This window comes from Ipomoea triloba, chromosome 6 (assembly GCF_003576645.1).
Source record: "Ipomoea triloba cultivar NCNSP0323 chromosome 6, ASM357664v1".
Lineage (NCBI taxonomy): Eukaryota > Viridiplantae > Streptophyta > Magnoliopsida > Solanales > Convolvulaceae > Ipomoea > Ipomoea triloba.
The window spans coordinates 22,630,442-22,653,109 of record NC_044921.1 but is presented as its reverse complement, the minus strand read 5'-3'; the positions used below and the strand labels follow the sequence as shown (position 1 = coordinate 22,653,109).

The window sequence follows — 22,668 nt, the reverse complement described above, 5'->3', positions numbered from 1 at the left end:
ATATATATATATATATATATATATATATATATATATATATATATATATATATATATATATATATATATATTATAAAGTCAATGAACAACTTCCACAGGAGTCGAACTTGAAATCTATTATTTTTTATTATGTTTTTTTAGTACTACTGACTATATTACAATGTATAATATGGGCACAAAAAGTCAACGTCCCGAATTGAATTTTATTTGATATATTAGATTCCTCAGCTTACGCTAGACTAATTCTAAACCCTCATAATTCCTATCCAAAAATTGTTGGAGGACGTAAATTTTGTTCTACACCTGCAGACATATTTAAATTAAAAGAAAAGATTTGAAATTTTTTTGATATATTAGATTTCTCAACTTAAGCTAGATTAATTCTGAACGCTCATAATTCTTATCCAAAAATTGTTGAAGGAGGTAAATTTTGAATTGCCTTAAAAAAACCTCTGAAGTTTGATCTAGAACATCAAGCTTTCATGATTTTAATAAAAAAGAATAAAAAAATTCTCATCTCTATTTGCCCTTCTTATTAATAAAGAAGTCAGGTTTATTCCATTTAAGGTCAATTAAACAATCATGAACCATTATATTTTTTCCAATTTAAGTTGTCATCAAGTTGCAAGAATATTAATAATAATATTATTATCGACTTACACATTTGTAAACAAATGCTATGAACCTATCATCTATTTCTTACAGTACCAGAGGAATTCTTATATTATATGATTTTTTAATTTTGATGGAAGTGGAGGGTGCACCCGGATTAGAAGATTCAATGCTCTTCGTTGAGAACTACTCGCTAGACGACTTGATCAATACTTTCACATCATATTTGGTTCACGAAATGAATGTTAAGAGAGTAGAAATAATTTTTTATAAGTAATATAATGGAATAGGCAATGGATCGGATATAATATAAATTGTACTCTATTCTTTAGTTCGTGGAAGGAATAAACTTTATGAATATTATTCTTGTGTTTAATTTGATTGATTTAAAAAAATATAAATGAAATATGTTTTTAAAATATTTAAATATCCCTATAAAAATACAACATTATTATTATTACTATTATTATTACCACAATTTGCATTAATAATAGTAATAATAATAATAAAGTTGTACCTAAAGATCAGGTACGTACAATTTAATTATTGTCAATATTTTCTCAGTATTACACAAAATTAAATATTTCTAGTCTAGTTTGTAACATAGTTTTTCTAGTGTGATTTTATAGTTTATGTGCTATTACATAAGAGCCTACTTATAGTCTTATACATACAGATGAGTAGTAAGGTTAAGTCTCTTCGGCCATCTAAAAATAATAGTCCATATTAAAAAAAAAAAAAAAAGAAGTTAAAATGAAAAGAGAGATGGCCGTTCTCTGCCATGTGCCCGGAAACCATGGCCAGATTTGGCCATGGTTTCCGGCCACCTCTCTGGCTTATGAAGCTTAATTAGCATCATGCATTGTTGGCTTTATGAAAAGTAAAAAAAGAAAAAGAAAAAGTTTGTTAATTACCTTCTCACGTCATATATATACGACTATACTACTTTTCATGTTTCTGTCGTTAAAAAGAGGAGAAAATCGTTATGTATCTCCATAAAATATGACTGTTACGTTGAATATGTTGCATGGCAAGGCATCATGCATCACCCAAAACATTGAAACCCAGAACACAGAAACAAATGTAACCGAAACAAAAGGCAGCAGAAAAACCTGCAAGAATACATGGAAAAATACAAATAAATAAATTATTATCCAAATTAAAAGCTGTGGGTATTATATTATAAGTTGTTATATACCTTTTCTTCTACCTTAATTCTGAACTCACTGAATTTAACAATAATAGCAATGGAGAGTAATCGGTGCCGGCGCCGGAGAGGAATGATGTTGGCGGCGATGACGACCGTGGGTTTGGCTGCTCTTTACTTAGAGGCTGCCGCCGTGGGGCAGCCAAGGTTTGAAGCCATGTTTGTTTTCGGAGATTCGTTGATTGATCCCGGCAACAATAACTACCTCGTAGATTCCTTGGCAAAAGCCAATTATGTTCCCTATGGTGTTGATTTCCAAGGCCCTACTGGTAGATTCTGTAATGGCAAAACCCTCATCGACTATCTCGGTATGTATCTTTCATTCATCACTCTCATTATTTGCGAAAATTAGAATTTTAATTTCGACACTCGTATATATACACCCTATACTATGTTATAGTAACATTTTACATTATGAACATTAATTTCAGGGGAGTTGCTGGAGTTTCCCCTTCTTCCAGCATTCACAGATCCAACTGCAACAGGAAGAAACATCCTCAGAGGAATAAATTATGCTTCAGCTGCAGCAGGGATTCTTGAAGAGACAGGCCGAAACCTCGTACTTCAATTCCCCAACATTAATATAACAAAAAAGTCAAATATGCTCATAAATTCTATATGAAAAGTCAATTAGGCATCTGTTAATCCTGTTATTCATGTTATTTTTGTGCATTAAAGTCCAAGAACCAGTTATTTATTAACCTGTAATAGCCTGTCACTAAAACTTCAGCGAGATTTCAGTGCAGCTCAATAGCCTTTGAAGAAAGCTAAACGACCAGTAGGTTGCTTTTTCCAATGGAAGAAGGTGACCGGCTACCGTTTGTTAGGAACCCTAATGACATGCTATTATAGGTCAATAATTAGTTTTTTTGACTTTGGACGAAAATATCATATTGATGAACTTAATTGCAACTTTTAAAAATTCAGAGACATAATTGACTTTTCATATAAAGTTTATGGGCTTATTTAACCATTTTCTCTTTTTTTTTTTTTTTTTAATAATTTTTTCTTTTTTTGTGCCACCTGTTTTTGTCACTTGAACATGTGATTAAGGCCAGGATAAATATTTGTTAATTACCTGCTGCAGGGTGAAAGATTCACCTTCTCCCAGCAGATCCAAAATTTTCAGGACACTTTGAATGAACTGAAGAGCATGATGGGGGCGGAAGATCTGAAGAGCTACTTGAACAAGTCCTTGGTAGTTATTTCCATTGGCAGCAATGATTACATAAATAACTACCTTCAACCTTCTATGTACACCAGCAGCTACATGTACAACCCCACAGCCTATGCTGACATGCTCATCAAACTTTACTCCACCCAAGTTCAGGTATTCTACGTGTTTGTGCCATTTAATTTGATTCAATTATGAAACACACAACATAACTCTACACGTTCATTACTCCCTCCGTCTCATTTTATGTGTCTGGTTCAGTTAACGTTTATATTTATTGCATATATGCAGGCACTACATGGTTTAGGAGTCCGGAAATTCTTGTTGGCTGCAATTGGACCTCTAGGTTGCATTCCGTACCAACTGGAAACCAGAGCCGCACCACAGGGAAAATGCGTGTCCAATGTAAACGACATTGTCGGGCTGTTTAACTCGCGAGTAAGGGCTCTTGTTGATCAGCTCACCCCACTTCTCGCCGACTCAATCCTCGTTTACGGAAACACTTTTGCAGCTGTCACTGACATAATCGATAACGCCGCCACTTATGGTACTTAAAATTAAGGACGCTCGAAATTAATTAATATTTGATAGTGACGATGATGTTTTGATTAGGTTTGAAATGTGCAGGATTTACAGTGAAGGACAGAGGGTGCTGTGGGATATCGAGGCAGATAACATGTCTTCCGTTGTCTGTCCCGTGCGCAGACAGGTCCAAATATGTTTTCTGGGATTCGTTTCATCCAACACAGGCTGTTAACCAAATAATTGCCAATCATGCTTATGCAGGCCCACCTTCTGTGTGTTATCCCATGAATGTTCAACAATTGGCGCAGCTTTTGTAATTTCAATTATTGTATCCATTCAGATCTGTAATTTCTTACTTTCCATTAGTAATCACCAATTCAGTGTAATGTACGTAGATTATTATATATTTACTCTACTGTTTCTTAATGCTATATATATTTATGTGTTTTTCTAGTCTCAACACCATTTTACACTTCAATTTATGTGTATAAAACCTATAATTCCATTTTAGAATTCTTAATAGTACACCACAAGTTTCCTCAGCTAGGACCTCACACACCAAGACTAATTACGACCTGCATCATAATTTTACATGTAAGACAGTAACCTCAATCTGGAGGCGCTCCATCTCAAACCGAGTAATCTTATCTTTAACTAATCACAGATTTATTAGAAAAAAAATAAGAGCAGTAAATAATAATATAGTAATAAAAATGATAGGATTACAAGAGGATAAAACACTCGATACCACTTCAAGGCGAGAACTAGGTTCACTTTCCTACCAACAACAGACCAAAAATGCTAATAGAATGAAGGAACCTACAAATCACACAAGAAAAGTAAACTACACTATGAAGACTTTGTGCAACGTAACATACTTAACTGATAAAGACGTAAAGTGTTGACAAGAATGGACTTTTTGGTACAAGAATTGCTTCTTTTTTTTTTTTAATGATACACGGAGTATTTATCAATTACGGAGTATTATTACTATTATTGAAGAAGAAGAAAAATAATGAGATAAGAACATATATGGTGGATGCATGTGTCTCGTAACAAAAAAAAGTATGTGCCTGGTAAAACTAGCGGAAAAGATAATAGGAATTATAACAGTAAGGGTATGTTTGTCCAAAACATTGTATAGTATAACACTTAATAACATAATATATAAAAAACATAACTAAAAAACGGACATAAATATACGGTATAACATTCATTTACACTTATTAGTTTTTATATTAGATTATATTTTAGATTTTTTTTTTTGAGTACTACTGACCCCGTTACAATGTAGTATCTGTTCATAGCTACTTTCTCAACCTACTGAAGCACAAAGAGTCAACAGTTGCCTCCACTGAAATTATATTTTAGATTTGGCTACTCCTCTGGTTTTTAATTTTATTTTCTCAATTTTCGTAATTCCAATAATTAATAGAAATAGGCCCATAATGGCTCATGTATTAAAGTCCATTGGGCTCAACAACTGGGCTGTCCGGTTTTCTCAGTAGTTTAGTTTCGTTGTACATTTGCTCGAAGACAGAGAAACACTGGGGAAGAAGAAACAGCTCTACCATTTGTGATCACTTCTGATTATCATCAAATTATTTACAACTGTGTCTATATGAAGCTATAGAATACAGAATTACAGACAAAGAGAGATAGAGATAGAGGCGAAGAATGGGGACGGCGACGGCATTGGCACCAGGGCTATCCCGGAAGCTGAAGAAGGTATTGGAGACCCGTACAGACACGCCGGATCTACTGGCTTCTCTCAACACTCTCTCGACTTTCTACACAGAAAACACCGGTCACGCTCGCCGGAACCTCAGATCTACCATCGAGAAGCGCGCGCTATCCATCAATCAGGAGTTCCTCCTCGCCTCCTCTGCCGCTCAGAAGGCAATTCACCTCACTTCGATTCATGTAGCTAATTTCTCATTCTTAAATGATTTGCTTTAGATTTTTAATTGTTTTGGATTGGTTCAGGCCTTGGATCAGGTGGAAGAAGAAGTCAATGCGCTAGCCGAGTGCTGTGACAAGTAACATTCTTCTCTCTTGTTTTTCATTTCTGTGAAATTTCTATGTTTATTTGTTATGAAAAAGTTCATTAATGTGCTGATTAGTTCTTTAACTCGAGTGATGAATGCAATAGTAGTATTTCGGCTAGAACAAGGAGCTAAACATTTAAGCTGAAGTTAATGTCAGCAAAAGCTATTTATCTGTAAATTGACTAAATTCAGAAAGCATTTGCATAGTTGACTGCTGATTTTGTTTCACGAATTTCATTTAAATTTTTCTTGTGAATGTGCTTCTGCTCCATAGTGTTAGGATCATAGTGTCCTCTTTCTTCTTCTTTGTTTTTGTTATTTGGTGGCAGAGATGGAACATTCATAATTTTTTTTTGCAACATTGTATCATCTTCTATTTATTTATTTATTATTTATATATTTGTTGGTGTAGAATTGCTTTGGCTTTAAACAGTTGCAATGCCACCACGGGTGATATTATTAGTACCACAGAGAGGCTGAAACAGGAACTTGAAATTACTACTCAGAGGCAAGAGATAGTGTCTTGCTTTCTACGTGATTATCAACTATCAAATGAGGAGGTATAAAATATAAATCAATCATGTGTATCATACTATTGATTTCATTCTTCTCAAGTAAATTGCTGTTCATGCTTGTTCTACGGATTGAGAGTTGTGCTTTTGCTTTCTACAGATAAATGCACTAAGGGAGGAAGACCTTAATGAAAATTTCTTCAAGGCACTTGCTCATGTTCAAGAAATACATGCAAACTGCAAAGTGCTCCTTAGGACTCATCACCAGGTGACCTTCATGTGTATGTCTCTACTTAACAAAAAGAGAGCTATCTAAAAGTAACAAAAATAAAATTTCAAACCTGCGAAATCTTATACCCATGGAGTATTTGACATTTTGAACACCATGAGAGAAAGAAAAGTGCAATTGGGAACCTCTATGCTTCAATTCTTTACTGTTGTCTAATCAGAATCCTTGGACTGAAATAACTCAAATAAGTAATATGAAAAAAAAAAAAAAAAGATTTCCTTACTACTGCAAAATACAGTAATTAAAGTCCATGTGAAAGTAGGGGGAAGGAAAGACAGTATGCTGTATCCCACATGACTTTGAATCTGAAGCTGTGTGTAATTTTATTTTGTTTTTCTGGACATGCCTAGCCCGCATTAGATTGGCTCCATTTTGCATCTTTTTGCTGTATTCTTACTTCTCTGCATGAACAGCTATCCTACTTTTTTTTAATAACATAATAACAGAAGTTATAATTAATATTAATTCAATTTGCTATCCACAGCGTGCTGGTTTGGAGCTTATGGATATGATGGCCATGTATCAAGAAGGAGCTTATGAACGTCTTTGCAGGTTTGGACTTCTCGAAATTAATTAATATAATCTTTGATTCTTAGGATTTATTTTTGTATGAGTACATGTATTTTTTAAAAAAGCTTGTTGCCCCTATTGGCCTATTGTGTTGTGTGGTGGCATGCACTAGAATTAGCATATGCTGCATGACATTGTTTTGGGTATATCAGGCTTTTGAGGCTTTTTGTTATGTAGTTTGAAGTTTTGTTTACATCACCATCCTAATTTAAAATTTTAATTCTGCTGTACTGGTGGCAAAAGTGTTTTTTGTCGCAGACCTTAAAGGCTTAAATTCAAGATCACTTTAGTAGTACTTTATGTTTTCAGTATAATATTCTCCATTAGAGAGGAATGTCGGAATATTATCCAGCCATTTGGTTACAGCTGCTGCCATTATTTCTGAGAATTTGTTTATATAGATATTCAGCAGACATATACCATTGTTTTTCTTTTCTTCTTTATATTGAACATATTGTAATGTATGTTATAAAGGTCTATTTTATCTTGGAGTTGAATAGTAATTTACTATTTACCCATTAATAGTTGTGGTGATTATTTCTTTTTCTAGGTGGGTTCAAACAGAATGTCGCAGGCTGGGTGGCATAGATAACCCTGAAGTAAGTGACCTTTTGAGAACAGCAGTGCGTTGCCTCAAAGAAAGACCTGTCCTTTTCAAATATTGTGCAGAAGAGGTACTCTTTTTTTAAGGACTAACAGAACAAATTCAATTAACTAAACAGAAAAAATATAAACTATATGGAAATAGACCTTATGTTTTTTGGAAGTTGTATTCACATTATGAATCACTTTTAAAGGTTGCAAACATGAGGCACAATGCTTTGTTTAGAAGATTTATAAGTGCTCTCACGCGTGGAGGACCCGGTGGACTACCTAGGCCTATTGAAGTGCATGCTCATGATCCTCTAAGATATGTAGGAGACATGCTTGGATGGCTGCATCAGGTGAGATATTGCCTTCTATGTTTATTTTATGAAAGTTCAAAGTGTCACATGTTGGATTTACTCCCCCACCCCACCCCCCTTTACTTTCACAGGCATTGGCATCCGAAAGAGAACTTGTCCTTGCATTGCTAGAACCAGATGCAACTGTAGATGCTGGGTCAACTGCACATCAATTCTCCAAAGGCCCAGAGGGTGATACAGGAAAGAAGGAATCCGATTTAACATTTGTTCTTGACAGGATCTTTGAAGGGGTTTGCCGGCCATTTAAAGTAAGAGTTGAACAAGTTTTGCAGTCGCAGCCTAATCTTATCATTTCATACAAACTCAGTAATACCCTGGAGTTCTACAGCTGGACTGTGAGTTGAAATTTACTTTCAAGTCCAATTTTATACTGTATGGTTTATTCTTTTTCCTTTTCTATAAATTTTATTTTCTATTATAGATGTCAGACTTGCTAGGAAGGGAAACAGCACTTTGTAATACACTTTGGGTGCTCAAGGAGGCAGCTTCCAAAACCTTCTTTGACATGCTAAAGGCTCGGGGAGAGAAACTTTTAAGATATCCTCCGTTGGTTGCTGTTGATTTATCTCCGCCACCAGCTGTAAGGGAAGGTGTCTCATTGCTCCTTGAAATAATTGATACACATAATAGCATGATGATTCCTGCCTATGGGAAAAACCCTTCCTTTGATCCAGTCATCTCTGCTCTTCTAGATCCTATTATCCAGGTAAGCCATCTTTGGCCATTTTATGATTTTTATCAATAAACTTAAGGATCAATTCGATTAGTCCTTTGTTTCCTAGTGTGGTGGTCACAGTAATTGGTCCACGTCCTCATCCCCACCTTCCGAGCTGATGGGTTAGTGAACTTCTCTGTAGTGTGCTATAACATCTCTAGTAACTAACCTATTTCTTAATTTACTGTCTCTGCAGATTTGTGAGCAAGCAGCAGAGGCACACAAGTCCAAGGGAGCCATTCAGTCCTTGAGAAGATATAGAACTACCTCTGATCCTAATCAAATCCGTAGATCATCTCTAGATGCTATTGTTGAGAGTGGCCGTGCCACACCATCATCTCAGGTTTGTATTATCCAATATTGTCTGAGAATTCTTCATGGAGTGGAAAGGTGTTTAGATGCAGGAGACTTGGTAAAACAGTCTAGTTTTAACAATCAATGTTTTTAAAAATAAATTATTAGCATTCCCATATATAGCGACTACTTTAGTCTTTTTCTTGACACCAGGTGTCTCGTAAAAGTTAAGCTTTAGCCTTCTTGATTTCAAGGTTAAATAATACTCTCTACCAAAATGGCTAGGATACTGATCAGTAACAACATTGTAATCCGTGAAACTGGATGAAAACACTTATAATTTAACATTCAGCTGCTATGAATGCTAATCTGATAAGTGATAAATATGATTTTCATTGGTTATCACACATTTTTCAGCTGTTGTGTCACTTGTGTGTGTGCAAGTCTGTGTACTTTGCCTCATAATAGTAAGGATCTATCATTCTGTTTGTGCAGAGTGAAACACCAGCCAAAATTTTCCTCATCAACTGCTTGTGTGCCATCCAACAACCATTGTTCGGACATGAAGTTGCATCTGAGTATGTCAACAAACTTGGTCTGATGATAAATGATCACATGCGTGGTCTTGTTGAAAAAGAAGTTGATACCATCCTTCGAAGATGTGGTTTGTCAAATAAGATGCCTCATTTCCGCAAGTCATTTGAAATCGACGAGTCTGGCGACGTAGTTGAGGGGCCACCACTAGCAGAGATCGAAGACATGGCTCCTCCAACTGTTGCAGATAGTCTGAAAGCATTCTTTGGGCTCATTTTGGGAAGCGAGAGTACACTGCCAGAATTCGAGCCAATGCAAGTACCAAGACTGCGATCAGAAGCTTGTGCACAGGTGGCTAGGTCGCTGGCCGAAGCATACGAACTTATTTATAAAGCCATCATGGATCCCAAGAATCACTACCCTGATCCCAAGTCTCTGGCTAGACATCCACCTGATCAAATTAGGACAATTTTGGGAATTTGATCCTGCGGCTGACACCCAAATGAGTTTAATCTGTCCATTATCTTCTGCAACATTACATGTAAATTGACTTGTAATTTTTTGCTTGAGTTATGCTTAAAGAGAGACCTTTCCTCCAACATATCCATACTTGCATTCCTTTGTTCCAAACCTTTTCAGGACATTGCAATTGTAATCCAAAACTTTATATAGTAACGCAAAGTATACTCCTAACCAGAAGTTCCAAATCTTACATACCAATCTCATCAGCCAGGCGTTTACTGCTCCCACAAAGCAACAACACTTCATTTACAAAAGATTCATGAGGTCGTAACCCAGCTCTCTTCATCTCTTTAATGATCTTAATACCTTCAGCGGAAAAACCATGTTTTATGCAACCATTAAGCATTGCATTCCACAAGGCAACATTTCTTTTATCACTAACCATGTCAAACACTGTCCTCCCATCCCTTACCAACCCATATTTTCCATACATGTCAATCAAGCTACACAGCACATGATCATCAGTATCAAGTCCCAGCTTGATGCCATTCGCGTGAAGCTGACGACCACAGCCTCCCCCGTCCCTCATTTTCCCAGAAGCTTTGAGAACACTCGAAAAAGTAAAGCTGTTCTTCTTCACTCCCACTCTCCCCATCTCCTTGAACAAATCTATAGCCTCCTCATACTTCCCCTCGTTAGAAGAATTAACAAGCTTTGCTGTCCAAACAACTGTATTTCGGCTTGGCATTTGGTAGAACACATTATCTGCATCATCAAAACAACCAAATTCCCCGTAAAACTTGATCAGAAAACTATTCAAAGCCACGTTTTCGCCATGTCCTAACTTCAATGACCACCCGTGTATCTGCTTCCCAAGTTCCAAGTTCATCGTTCCTACACAAGCCTTCAGAGCGCAAATCACCATCCCATTAGCCACGATATCATCCCACTCACCTCCATCGCTGTCTTCTCGCTTCATTTCCACAAACAAATCCAGTGATTGTTCAAACTCGCCGCTCTCAACACAACCCGCAATCATCGCGGCCCAAGACCTAGAATTCCTAACCCGCATTTTATCGAACACCTGGCGCGCATCGTCCAAACATCCACACGACACGAGCATCAGCAACACCCGGTTAACTACGCCCAAACTAAGGCTCGCCCCGCTTCTGGCGATATGAGCATAGAGCTCGACGGCTCTGGAAGCTTCACGAGCGGCAGTGCATTCTTTGATGAGAGAAACATACACGTCCGCCGTCAGGGGAACGCCCAGGCTATCCATCAAGCGCAAAATGTCGGAGCTTGAGGGGGATGTGATTTCAGTTTTCTTGGGTGGGTGCCGATTGGGTCTTTGCAGAGGTAATTGAATTCGACTGGGCGGGTTAGAGAGGCGAGCGGAGTTTTGTCCAGTTGATGTATGTTGTTGAAGAAGGCATTTAATCGAGCCGATGCATGTTCTTGAAGCAAAGGTGTTGATATATGCATGTAATGGAGGTTTCGGGAAAGCTGATGTGATCTCCATGGGAGATTTCAGATTCTACGCCACTTTCAACTCCACAGAATCACAGTTCACATAAGCAACTTAAATTCGTATACATTTTTTTAAAGCATAAATTCGTATACATATTTACGCATTAAAGGTTTTTATGACTTATATCCACATGGTGGTATATAACGGTCCCTAAATTTATGAGGGTCTCTAGTCAATGCTAAAATAATGCAATTGAACCAGAAATGATTTGTTAGTTTGCTGACTTGGAGGCTATCATATTAAAATTATATTATTTTTTTTGAGAATATATATTTTAATAATTTTAAATAACAAAATTAAAAAATAAAACAAAATTACTGTTTCGTCTCCGGATTGCTGGAGATTTTGGTTCAACAATGACTTTTAGTAAAAAAATTTGTTGCTAGAGATTTTGGTTGAACAATGACTTCTGGTGAAAATTTTCGTTGAACAATTTCTAGCCGTTCAATCCACTTAATTTTCGTTGAACAACTTCTAGCCGTTCAATCCACTTAATTAAGGCTTTAATATATAAGAATTATATTATTTATATGGGAAACTCAAAACATAACAGGGGATTGAGTACCGGTTGTTCCTTACTATATTTTGATATGATGTTGAGATTGCTGCAGTATCTAACAATTCAATATTTTGTGGGCTTAATGTGACATCTTTAATGTTTGAATAGTGTTTACATAATAATTACATTACAATTCGGCTGTTGGATATGGAAATAAACCTGTAAATAGGGAGGCAAATTGTAATCTATTGTAGTTACTTAAACCTGTTTTACTGGTCTTGAAGATACTGCTGAAGCTGATTAGGTCTCTAATCACCCTGTATAATCAACAGTAGTTCGAAATCAACAAGTCTAAAATTACTTAAATAGCAAAGTCTCACTTCCAGTTGACAGAACAAAAGCAAAAGTTCTGATCTGCAGAAAGGTAAATGATGAGAATAACAAAATGAAACAAAATGAAACAAAAAATAATCAAATTTGTTTGCTTTAGGACTGGCAACAATGCAGAAACAGAAGCTTCTCTCAATCAGCAAAATTGGCTTCTCTAGGCGCGAACTCCCCTGTTAAGACTAACCATCCGAGCTGATGTATCGCCTTGGCTTCCCCTAGCTGAGGACCCAGCCTGGTACCGAGATCCTTGACTGCCTGAATAACCACCAGAGGATCGTGCCTGGTTGGATCGATCCCTGCCAGACGATTGCCCAGATCCTAACGCTCTATTATAGCCACCTCTGCCACCTCCAGTGCCACCTTGCCTGCCTTGCGAGAAGAACTCCTGCCACTTTCCGCCGCCGCCACCGCCACCACCTGCACCATAATCTTGGCCATCCCTGCGTCTCAAGGGTGGGCCATCCAATCCACCGCCCATCCTAGACTCTAGCGCTCTGTCATTACTTTCTGCAAGAATTGCTAGCTTCTCTGTCAGGTGGAATGCCAAAGCCTGCAGTCTTGTATGCTCAACATCATGGAAGACCACACACCGAGTTGGTTGATCCCAGCTCGCATGAAGTTCATCGGTGATCATAAGTTTGCTCACAATGCAATGAGTTTGGGAGTCCGAAAGTTCAAACATCTTGGCAAGTTGATCAAGGCCAAGAGAGTTATAAGAGGAGGAATAAGTGAAAAGATACGTCCTCAAGGCCTCTTCCTTGATTTTTGCCCTAAGCATTTCAAGAACAGTGTCTTTATTCCGGAGCAGCCTCCAAACATCAAGGGAGTTAATAACATCAAAGGCCTTTTTGAAATCTCCCTGCCGTAGGGCTCTTGTAGCTGCCATTACATGGTCCCTAACATTTTCAGGAGGCCCAGTGAATGTTTGCCTCTCGCTAACCTCTAGCAATCTCCGGAAAGTCTTGCTTATTACTTTGCGCTTTGCGTCATGGCTATTGGCTGCCATGTTTGGAACTTCCAACAGCATTGCACATATAAGATGGACAGCTTCAAGAAGCTCAAGATTTATGTGCATATGATATGGCATTTGTCGCCTCCTTTCCATTCTCTCCTGATAATATCAAAACATGGTTTCACATTAAAATGTATGATGCAAATACAATGATGTAAGCAGAAAAAGAATCTGAAAAACTCCTCTGCAGTGTCTGCACAAATATGCAAGTATACCATGTGAAAGACTCAGTACTATAAGAGAATAGAAAAAGATGTAGAATAATTGGGGAAACTTGGTTGCAAAATTTATCAAAAAGACTAATAGTCACTATAATAAATAGCATCTCATGAAGAAAACAACTACTCTAAATGTAACAGCAGTGCCCATTTATATGCAACAGCACACAAGAGATGCTCTATGAAATAAAAGAAAAGTCCATCACAACTCTGTCACACCCTTCTCTCCACTTAAATGAAATTTAAGATTCTATAGCTGTAAATTATGGACTACACGGATGTCAAAATATAGAGTCCATAATCATCTGTCAAAGAAAAAGGTCATACCTGTTCTGGTGTCTTTTCATGATATCGGCTTTGAGAAACACCTTGTGCAAGCAATTCTTTTACCCTGCCAGCAGAATACAGCTCAGAAAGGCAGCTATGCCCCTCAACAATAAGTCCAACCCTGAATGCACATAGACCAAGCTGAGCCATAGCTCTATTAAAAAGTATCTGTGTGGAAATGTCCATATGCTGTACATTATCCTGCAAGTGACTCATCAGCAAGAGATCACGGGAAACTGAAAACTCATCCAAGATAGCATGGTGGTATATATCGCACAGCATAGCACGGGCTTTAGTTCGCTCATCGCCATACTTGTATATGAGTGAAACAAGCATGTCCATCAAGGTCCTACTGTTCTCTTCAAAGGCAGGTTTTCTTGAAACAAGTTCTGGAGTTGGAACAATTGCAGGTGGACCCCTGCTCTCCTCAAGCACCTTGTTTTCCTCAGACTCATCTTCCTCAGTATTCTCTGCCTGCTCAGCCCACTTCCTCATTGCATCATAGACTTCTTGTGGTTTATAATAAATAAGCTCAACCCGTTTAAGAGCCACTTTTGCCGCACCCTTGTAATCTCCAGCCCTTTCTAAGTAATCCTGGACATTTTGAGCCAGAACGACAAACAATGGCTCATCTTTCAACCTCTCAACATATTCTCGTGTATGAGGATCAATAACCTGCAAGCTTTTAAAGAATTCCACATCTATCCTTTCCACAAATGCTACCAGGTTCCCCCAGATTCTAATAGTCCCTTTGTGATCTGCTCCTTTTTGGGTCTCATTCTCATCAGGCTCCACCTTATCATCAACAAGGATATTTGGGTACTGTGTCAGAATATCAAGTATGATAAGCATGTTCTGCACACATTTTTTCCAAACATTTATAGGCATGTGCCCACTTAGGCTTGGATTAACATCAAACTGGGCCGAGACAACACTGAAAAGAATCTCAAGCTTCTGAGCAGGGGTCTTAGCCACCTTGGTCAAGAAGGTGAGCTGCTCAATCAATTCAATCCTACCAGTTCCCTTTCTACCCCTTGCAGACACAATTTCCCTGAACTTCTTGTTGACAATATCCCAAGTGATTTGACTGGGGTCCTTAAACTGTTTGTCCATAAGCTTGTCTTTCTTGCTCAGCATTTTCTCCCACCCTGTACCAGCTTCAGTTGACTCATCATGACCTTCATCCTCATCATCTTCCTCCTCTGACTCTGCTTTTGTTGGGTCCTCTTCAAAGTCATCCTCATCATCCTCATCTTCTTCTTCTGAATCATCTTCACCCCCTTCATCCTCACTCTTTGGTGGATTCTTCCTATATGCATCAATAAGCTCCTCATATTGCTTGTTATTTTTCTTTAACTTCTGTTTCATTGCATTCATGGCTTTGGCATTACTACTATTCATTTTCTTCTTAGCTTCCTTATTCGCAAAGGCCTCACTCAGAAAATCCTCCAACATCACTAAAGCCTTTACGTAGAGATCAGGTACCTTCTCTGCATCTATTGTACGCATTACCTTCTCTAGCTGCTTATTGATCTTGTCAAAACTCTCTTGCAAGCTGACCCAGTCATTTATCTTCATGGCATTCTTCATTTGATCAACAGTGGAAGACATCTCTTCATACCGCTTGTCAGAACGCTTGACGACACGTCGATGCACATTTGAGTCATCACTATCAGACTCAGAATCAGATACAAGGTACTTGCTCTTATTGGCAGCATCAATTGAATCTACAGGTTCTTCAACCTCAATATCACTCTCCTCCTCTTCACTTTCACTGTCACCCTGTAAACCCATAACACATAACATCTCAATATAAATCAAGTACATATTTGTGCATATAGATAAAACAGCATAGTAAAAATAACTGACAAGAACCATTAATGAAAAGTACAAATTCTGTAATATCATAAAGGTTTTCATATTTGCTATTCCACTTATTTCCACATTGATTGAAAACCAAAGCGATACTAAAACAAGTAGGTGAGTTTTTTTTTTTTGCAAAAATCCATATACTCTGCAATTTTCTGAATAACTCAAGTTGAAGCATTCACTCCAAAGCCAACAAACTTTCAAAAGTTTAGAAGGAATCCAGAAACTTAGAAGCAGCAATATCTGTGAAAACTACAAACCTGAGTCCAAAATCGGGATGCCATGTCTCAAAGATTTGTTAAGAGAATAATGAACTGCATTGGAAACCAAAACCAAAAGAGAGCATCAGAAAAAGATACATAATCAAACTACAACACATGAAGACAACAATTACAAAAAGAAGAAATAAAAATTGAATCTTTAGGGATGTTAAGGGGTTGGGTACCCTCCCATTTAACAAATTCCAAACCAGAACCCAATTACTTCATCTCAAACCCACCTAAGTCTTACCAAGCTCATTTAACACTGCCTCCAAACCCATTAGTATTTCCAATTCATAGTAAAAAGAAACAAAGTTTAAAAGAAAATAAAAATCTTAAAATTAAACAGAGATTAAACAATTTGATATAGCGACAACCTATATTCAAGTTTAGATTTTATTGGACAAGAACAATATATCCATAGATGCTGTTTCCTCTGAGCAAATTTCTAAGAAAAATCCCAACAATATGTAAGCTCGTATTCACATCTATCCATAAAAATAAAATAAAATAAAAACCGGCAATAAAAACTGATCTTGAGTAGGTTCATCGTTTTGAGGGGACATTACTAGCAATACAAAGTTAAATAGGTTAGTATAAAAATTTAAAACCAACTAATCGCTGATTCCTCCCCCTCTCATTGCACACAATAAACGAATTTCCAACACACACACAGAAACCCCTCAAATCTACATAGAAAAATCCTAAATAGGTCGGAAAAAAAAAATTACTGTGTGTAATACGTAGAGCCGTACCTGGGTAGAACGTTCAATGAATGGATTCTTCAATCGAGGACGGAGATCCCGACGAGCTTGACGTCGACCTCTGCCGGAAGTCGAGAAACGGGAGCGGACGCCGGAGCCGGAGAGTGTAGGAGAATGGGAGAGGGAGCGGCAGACCTTGTGCGTTTCTTAATTTAGGGTTTCGAGTTCTGGATAGTGTAAACGTTTGGAGTTGTAATTTAATAGAAGTTGAAGGGCTGTTATAGAAACTTTATTAAAAACCCTACCGCTTTTCTGTTTCGATTAAAAATAATAATAATAAGAAGAAGATAAATTAGAGGAATGGAGATGTCCGTGGGCCAGATCGGCCCGTGTCCAATGAGCCTGATATGATATTTGGGTCGGCCCACCTTAGGTTACATAAATATCTGTTAAGTACGATCCCATATTCAAAATCTTACTGGCCCAATACAAATATTATCAATAGACAATAGTTATGGCAAATTATGCTATGGACACGAGTCAACCTTACAAATTAGGTGAATTTAGGTTCAAAACGTGCGTCTGAAATAACAGTGTCGTTAGTGGCACCATTTTCTCATCCAATGCTATATTTTTTTGTGAATATAGAGTTATAAAATTGTAAACATAGAGTTATAAAATTGTGAATATATAGTTCTGCAATCGTGAATATTGAGTTCTGTAATTTTGTATATTGAGATCTAAAATTGTGAATATAAAATTCTAAAATTATTAATATAGAGGAACGAATCCTGAAGACAAACGGGATGTTAAAGGCAAGGAATGAAGCAATTTTTTTTATTCATACAGCTTTGTTTTTAAGCAAAATGACTCCGTTTTGGACCCGAGTCAATGGCATAACAACTGCAATTAATAGTTACAGGCTCAAACCCACCTCTTCCATATGAGAGTGCAACCGAGTGTCACTAGACCACAAAGTCTTGGCAGTTAACATATTAGTTTATGAATATTAAACTTTGAGTTTATGCCCATATAGTATCTAGTTTCTTAACAGTAATCTTCGAGTTTCTGACTATTAAGCTAAACTTTGAAATTTCTAGATGTTTTAATACTTAATACATATGCATGCAGAATACATCTATGTGTTTGGAAGCTGAGAGTGGGGCAGGGAGGGGTTGGGGAGTCACTTCAAGGTATTGAAATTGTCTAATTTTGAATCAATTATGTTCTCTATTTGTTACCTGTCATAAGATTGATGTATGAAACATTTGTGCTCCGTTTAAAAACATAGAAAATGTTATATGCAAAATGATTTTTCAAAAATTAATTATTTAAAAAAATTATTTCTAGCTTTTGTTTGAAAGTAAAACACATTCATTGTTTATTTGGCTGAAAATCATAAAATTATAATGTTGGTCCAAAACCTCCTACTATAGTATAACCATATAACATGATGAAATTTAATATTATTACAAGTTACAACTTAACATCTTGGTCCAAAACCTCATACTATTATAGTATAACCATATAATGGGATGAAATTAAATATAATTACAAGGTACAATATCTTTGCTAACACTAGTCCAATTTTAATATTTTATTTAACAGTGATCCATATTTAATTGACACATGGATCGGGTTAGCCCATAGGCCATATCAATATAAATTATCTGTAAGAAACATGGACAAGGCATATTGGATTGGACGGCTGTAAATGAAGGAACGAGGTAAAGGTGACAACTGACATGTTGATAGAATTCCTGTTGTGAGTGAGCTTATTATTTTCCCTTTATTTTTTTAACCACCCTCAAGTAGTGTTGATCTAGTCAAATGGATCTATCATATCAATCATCACATTTTACACGAGAACATATTCTCACACGAGCCGTGACATACACACACACGTACACCATTCTTTATACTATTGTTTATGGTAATAGGAGGTTGGGGTAATACTATATGTATATATAGAGAGAGAGAGACTAGTTTCTTAAATACATCAATTCATGACAGTTCTCGCCCTTGTCAATACTATATATATAATACTAGTATTGTATTGCAAATGAGAGGATGCAGTTCCTCAACCGATCCCAACTTACTTCTTGATATATTATAGAGAGCATCAAAAGCTTATTAGATATAGTTAGATATTTTTGTTTTATTCGCAATATACATGCACATGTTGGACCTCCCGTTACTTTTTTTTTATTATATATCTATATATACATGAACCAGTTGCCCCCACTAATTTTAAAAATCGTGCATTTAGTATAATACACGGATTTTGTATTAATTACCTTAGTCTCCCAACCATTTCATGATTAAGAAACACAAATTATTATTATTATTATTATTCAAGATCAATATTAGATGCCTAGATAGAAGATACATAGTCTTGTACAAAGGATATGAATGAGGAATCAACATTATTCTAATTGGCATATTCATTTTAGATCCATGATTATATTGTCCCACCTAATGAGGTGCTACCAAACCAAGCAAGATCCAACTCAAGAAATGAGAGAAGGATTATTTTTAAACGTAATCATTGAATTATTAGAACAACTTGCAACTGTGACATAATATTGGACTCCAACATTGTGATAATCTTAAAGAGATACTACATGTCTACATCACTATAGCACATATTATAACAACAATAACATAGTATAAACAATAGAAGAAATTTATTTTTTTATACAAGTTCTTCACATGCATATCCATATTCGGCCCCCTTACATTATTTGAATTCTCGACCTCACAATTGTAGTTATAGTATGCTTATCAATTGTCAAAAATTGGTGGGTACTATTGACTATGTTACAATGTAATATCTGTTCACAAAGAGACAATGCCTCCACAATAGGGTTCAAATTAAACATGAGACATCTTATTTGAAAAGTCACAGCTATGTCGCTCGACCACAAGGCATTTGACAATATTTGTTGACATCTAACTGGACCATGAAATGCAATAAAAAGTTTTTAGGAATAAGGGTCAAATTAAATATGTCATCGAATTGCATGCACACGAAAATGCAATTAAGCTACTGAACTTTAAAAAATTTATAATTGAATCTATAAACTAACTCATTTCATGCAATTCGTCAAATTTGCAGGTTTTCCCAGTTTCTAACTGGTCACCCCAAATTTAAAATATTTGTTCAAAAAATAATTATTTAAAATAAAATAAAAAAGAACTCCGTCTTTGTTGGAGACGAATAAAGTATCTTCGTCTCCATGGGCGGAGATGAAGATACCTTCTTCGTCTCTAGCCGGATACGAAGCTATTTTATGTTTTTTGTTTTTGTTTTTGTTTTTTTTTAATTTTAAATAACTTTTTAAAAATATTTTTACAAAATTTTTAAATTTGGAGTTACCTTTTAAAAACTGGAAAATCTGCAAATTGAATCAACTGCATGAAATGAATTAGTTTAGATATACAATTGCTTTATTGTGTGCAGTTTAATGACCTATTTAAGTCTTATTCCATTTTAATGAAAACATCAATACATTGCATTTAATGTTTTAATATTGTATTGTTATTGTTGTTATTATCATCACCATCGTCACTAGTATCAACCAATCATGATCTTCGAAGAAATTGAGCCAATGCAATAGATGATATTTGCCTATTTGGTGATGACATTACAATCCACTTTGTGGTACCCAAACTTTCGGATAATATTCCCCACTTTAGTCTTTCAGTGGACCCTATTTGGTCGGTCTTATCTTTTGTATTTTATTGTTTTGTGTAATTAAAAAAGAATGATAAGGAGAAAAATTCGTAATTATTATTTGAGATTTGAAAGTGTGCATTATATAAATTTTATTATTGTGCTTACAAATTATACATGAATAAATTATATTAGAAATATCACGTGTGACATGTTCGACCCAAAAGGGTGTTGACACTTTTATAGTTTTATATAGTGTTAGAACATATTTAGGTAGGAAAATGTTTTGCCACAAAGATAACATGTACTAACGTTGCAAGTAGAACGTGGGTAGGGTTATGGTGATATCATAATTTTATTTTGAATATTTAAAAATTTTGGTCTTATTTTTTCAAAGTTGATATTTAAATTAAATAATAATTTATATATGTTTGGTTAAATATTCATAAAAATGACATTATTTTTTAAAATGTAAATATAGATATCATATGTTCAGTGTCTTGCGATGAACGAATGAGACTTGTTTTTATTTATCACAATAAAACCTATTTTTTCACATAATCTCGATCTTATACATACACCTCACTAAATTTGCTTATGGATTCATGAACAAGAATTCAAGAGTTAAGATCTTGAAAATCTTACTAATTGTACGATACCTTAAAATTAACTAAATAATATCAAAATGATACGTGCATGTCCAAGAAATAAAATTATCACCATATATGAGCGATTGTATTTTGACTTTATTAGGGAAAAAGTAAAAAATATTATTTATTTGTTTATTTATTTTTGGATTAGACAAAAAGTGTTATATCAACATCAAAATAAAAAAGACTCACTAACAAAATATCAAAGTAAAAAAAAAAAAAAGAAAAAAAAGAAAGTAAAAGTACACATCTCATAAAGAAAATAGTCAAATGAACGAATTATATAACTCTCGTACATAAATATTATGAGTTTAAATTTTTACATATACCCTCAATATCAAATTTGTCACATACAATTTTTTTAATGCAATTTACTTTTAATATTTCAAATTTTTAATATTTCAAATAATAATGCAAAAATTTGGCAAATAATTAAGGAGGTGGCGTTGTCAAATAATTATGGCCTTATGGGGACACCCCACTTTTGAATGACGAATGTATACTTTGGTTTTTACCTGGGAGATGCCGTAGCTTCAACATCTAAAACGTCTCAATCATATTACGTACACGTAAACTCCATTAAAGTGACGTTTACTGCTCTCATAAAAACAAACGGTAAAAAAGTGATAATCACATTATGAATTGTTATATACTTTTTTTATATATATATATATATATATATATATATATATATATATATATATATATAAATAACTAATATTTTCACTAGTGTGTTGCACGGGATGGACTTGGTATAATATTTAAATATATTTTAATAATATTTGGATCGATATACGATTATATAAATTATAACATTGAATATTATATAGCGTAATTGATGAAATTGGTTTGATGGATTATGTTTTCTAATGTTTTTTTGCTTGAATTATAGCAAATAATTGTCCAATTATCCGTGCGATTATAAAATTACGCATAATTTGTTTCCATTATTCTCACAATTATAATGGTTTAATTATTATCATAATTTGGTAAATAAAATTTTGTTACCAATTAAATTTTATTAATTCCTTTTTATCAATTAATTAATAATATTAGTTTGTGCGATGAAGTTGAAAGGGGTATTTTACTTTTATTAATAGTATTGATAGTGAATATAGAAACAATATTACCAATTAATAGATACAGAGTATTAGTTAATTTCCATTTTACATTTTCTTAATATATACGAAAAATGAAATATGAGAATTTTACTTTTTATATATAGATATAGATTTTTATAATACTAACACCAGTATTGATTGCATCTAATCAAAACATCAAAACATATAGTTAATACCATATGAGGTCCTCCGAGTATAATGATATTACTACGTTTAGTCCTAAACGTTCAAATTGACCACCCACGTGGTTCTTTTACTTTCAAATTGTTACCATTCGTGGTCCAAGTTAATTAGCCATGGTTCTTCAACTATTAAATTTTAACCAGCCATTGTCCTTTCAAGAAGACCACGACTGGTTAAATTTTGAAAGTTGAAGGACCATGAGTGGTTAATTTGGATCACAAATTGTTAAATTTAAAAGTAAAAGGATCACAAATGGTCAGCTTGAAAGTTTAGGACTAATCTAGGAAAAATCATTGTACTCAAAAAATCCCATTTGACATTA

General features: G+C 35.2%; 4 protein-coding genes across 4 annotated transcripts; 2 read left to right on the top strand and 2 right to left on the bottom strand.

The window, feature by feature from the left end:
• The first annotated feature begins 1,792 nt into the window (after nt 1-1,792).
• Nucleotides 1,793-3,834, top strand: LOC116023676 (GDSL esterase/lipase At5g08460-like). Its single transcript, XM_031264678.1, has 5 exons — nt 1,793-2,126; nt 2,250-2,377; nt 2,906-3,148; nt 3,284-3,539; nt 3,620-3,834. The coding sequence occupies exons 1-5, from the start codon at nt 1,859-1,861 to the stop codon at nt 3,832-3,834; spliced, it is 1,110 nt and encodes a 369-aa protein (XP_031120538.1). The 5' UTR covers nt 1,793-1,858.
• Nucleotides 3,835-5,049: 1,215 nt separating this feature from the next.
• LOC116022671 (conserved oligomeric Golgi complex subunit 6) lies at nt 5,050-10,045 on the top strand. Its single transcript, XM_031263476.1, has 11 exons — nt 5,050-5,416; nt 5,504-5,556; nt 5,978-6,125; nt 6,238-6,345; nt 6,851-6,918; nt 7,487-7,610; nt 7,734-7,880; nt 7,973-8,236; nt 8,323-8,607; nt 8,813-8,959; nt 9,406-10,045. Exons 1-11 carry the CDS (start codon nt 5,195-5,197, stop codon nt 9,925-9,927), a joined length of 2,088 nt encoding a protein of 695 aa, XP_031119336.1. The 5' UTR covers nt 5,050-5,194; the 3' UTR covers nt 9,928-10,045.
• Nucleotides 9,158-11,510, bottom strand: LOC116022672 (pentatricopeptide repeat-containing protein At1g31790). The gene has a single exon (XM_031263477.1). The coding sequence runs from the start codon at nt 11,426-11,428 to the stop codon at nt 10,154-10,156; it is 1,275 nt and encodes a 424-aa protein (XP_031119337.1). The 5' UTR covers nt 11,429-11,510; the 3' UTR covers nt 9,158-10,153.
• A 758-nt stretch (nt 11,511-12,268) lies between these two features.
• Nucleotides 12,269-16,955, bottom strand: LOC116022050 (eukaryotic translation initiation factor 3 subunit C-like). The gene is made up of 4 exons (XM_031262598.1): nt 16,768-16,955; nt 16,013-16,066; nt 13,884-15,665; nt 12,269-13,437 (listed from the first exon to the last, which is right to left on the bottom strand). The coding sequence occupies exons 2-4, from the start codon at nt 16,034-16,036 to the stop codon at nt 12,481-12,483; spliced, it is 2,763 nt and encodes a 920-aa protein (XP_031118458.1). The 5' UTR covers nt 16,037-16,066; nt 16,768-16,955; the 3' UTR covers nt 12,269-12,480.
• Between the last annotated feature and the right edge of the window lie 5,713 nt (nt 16,956-22,668).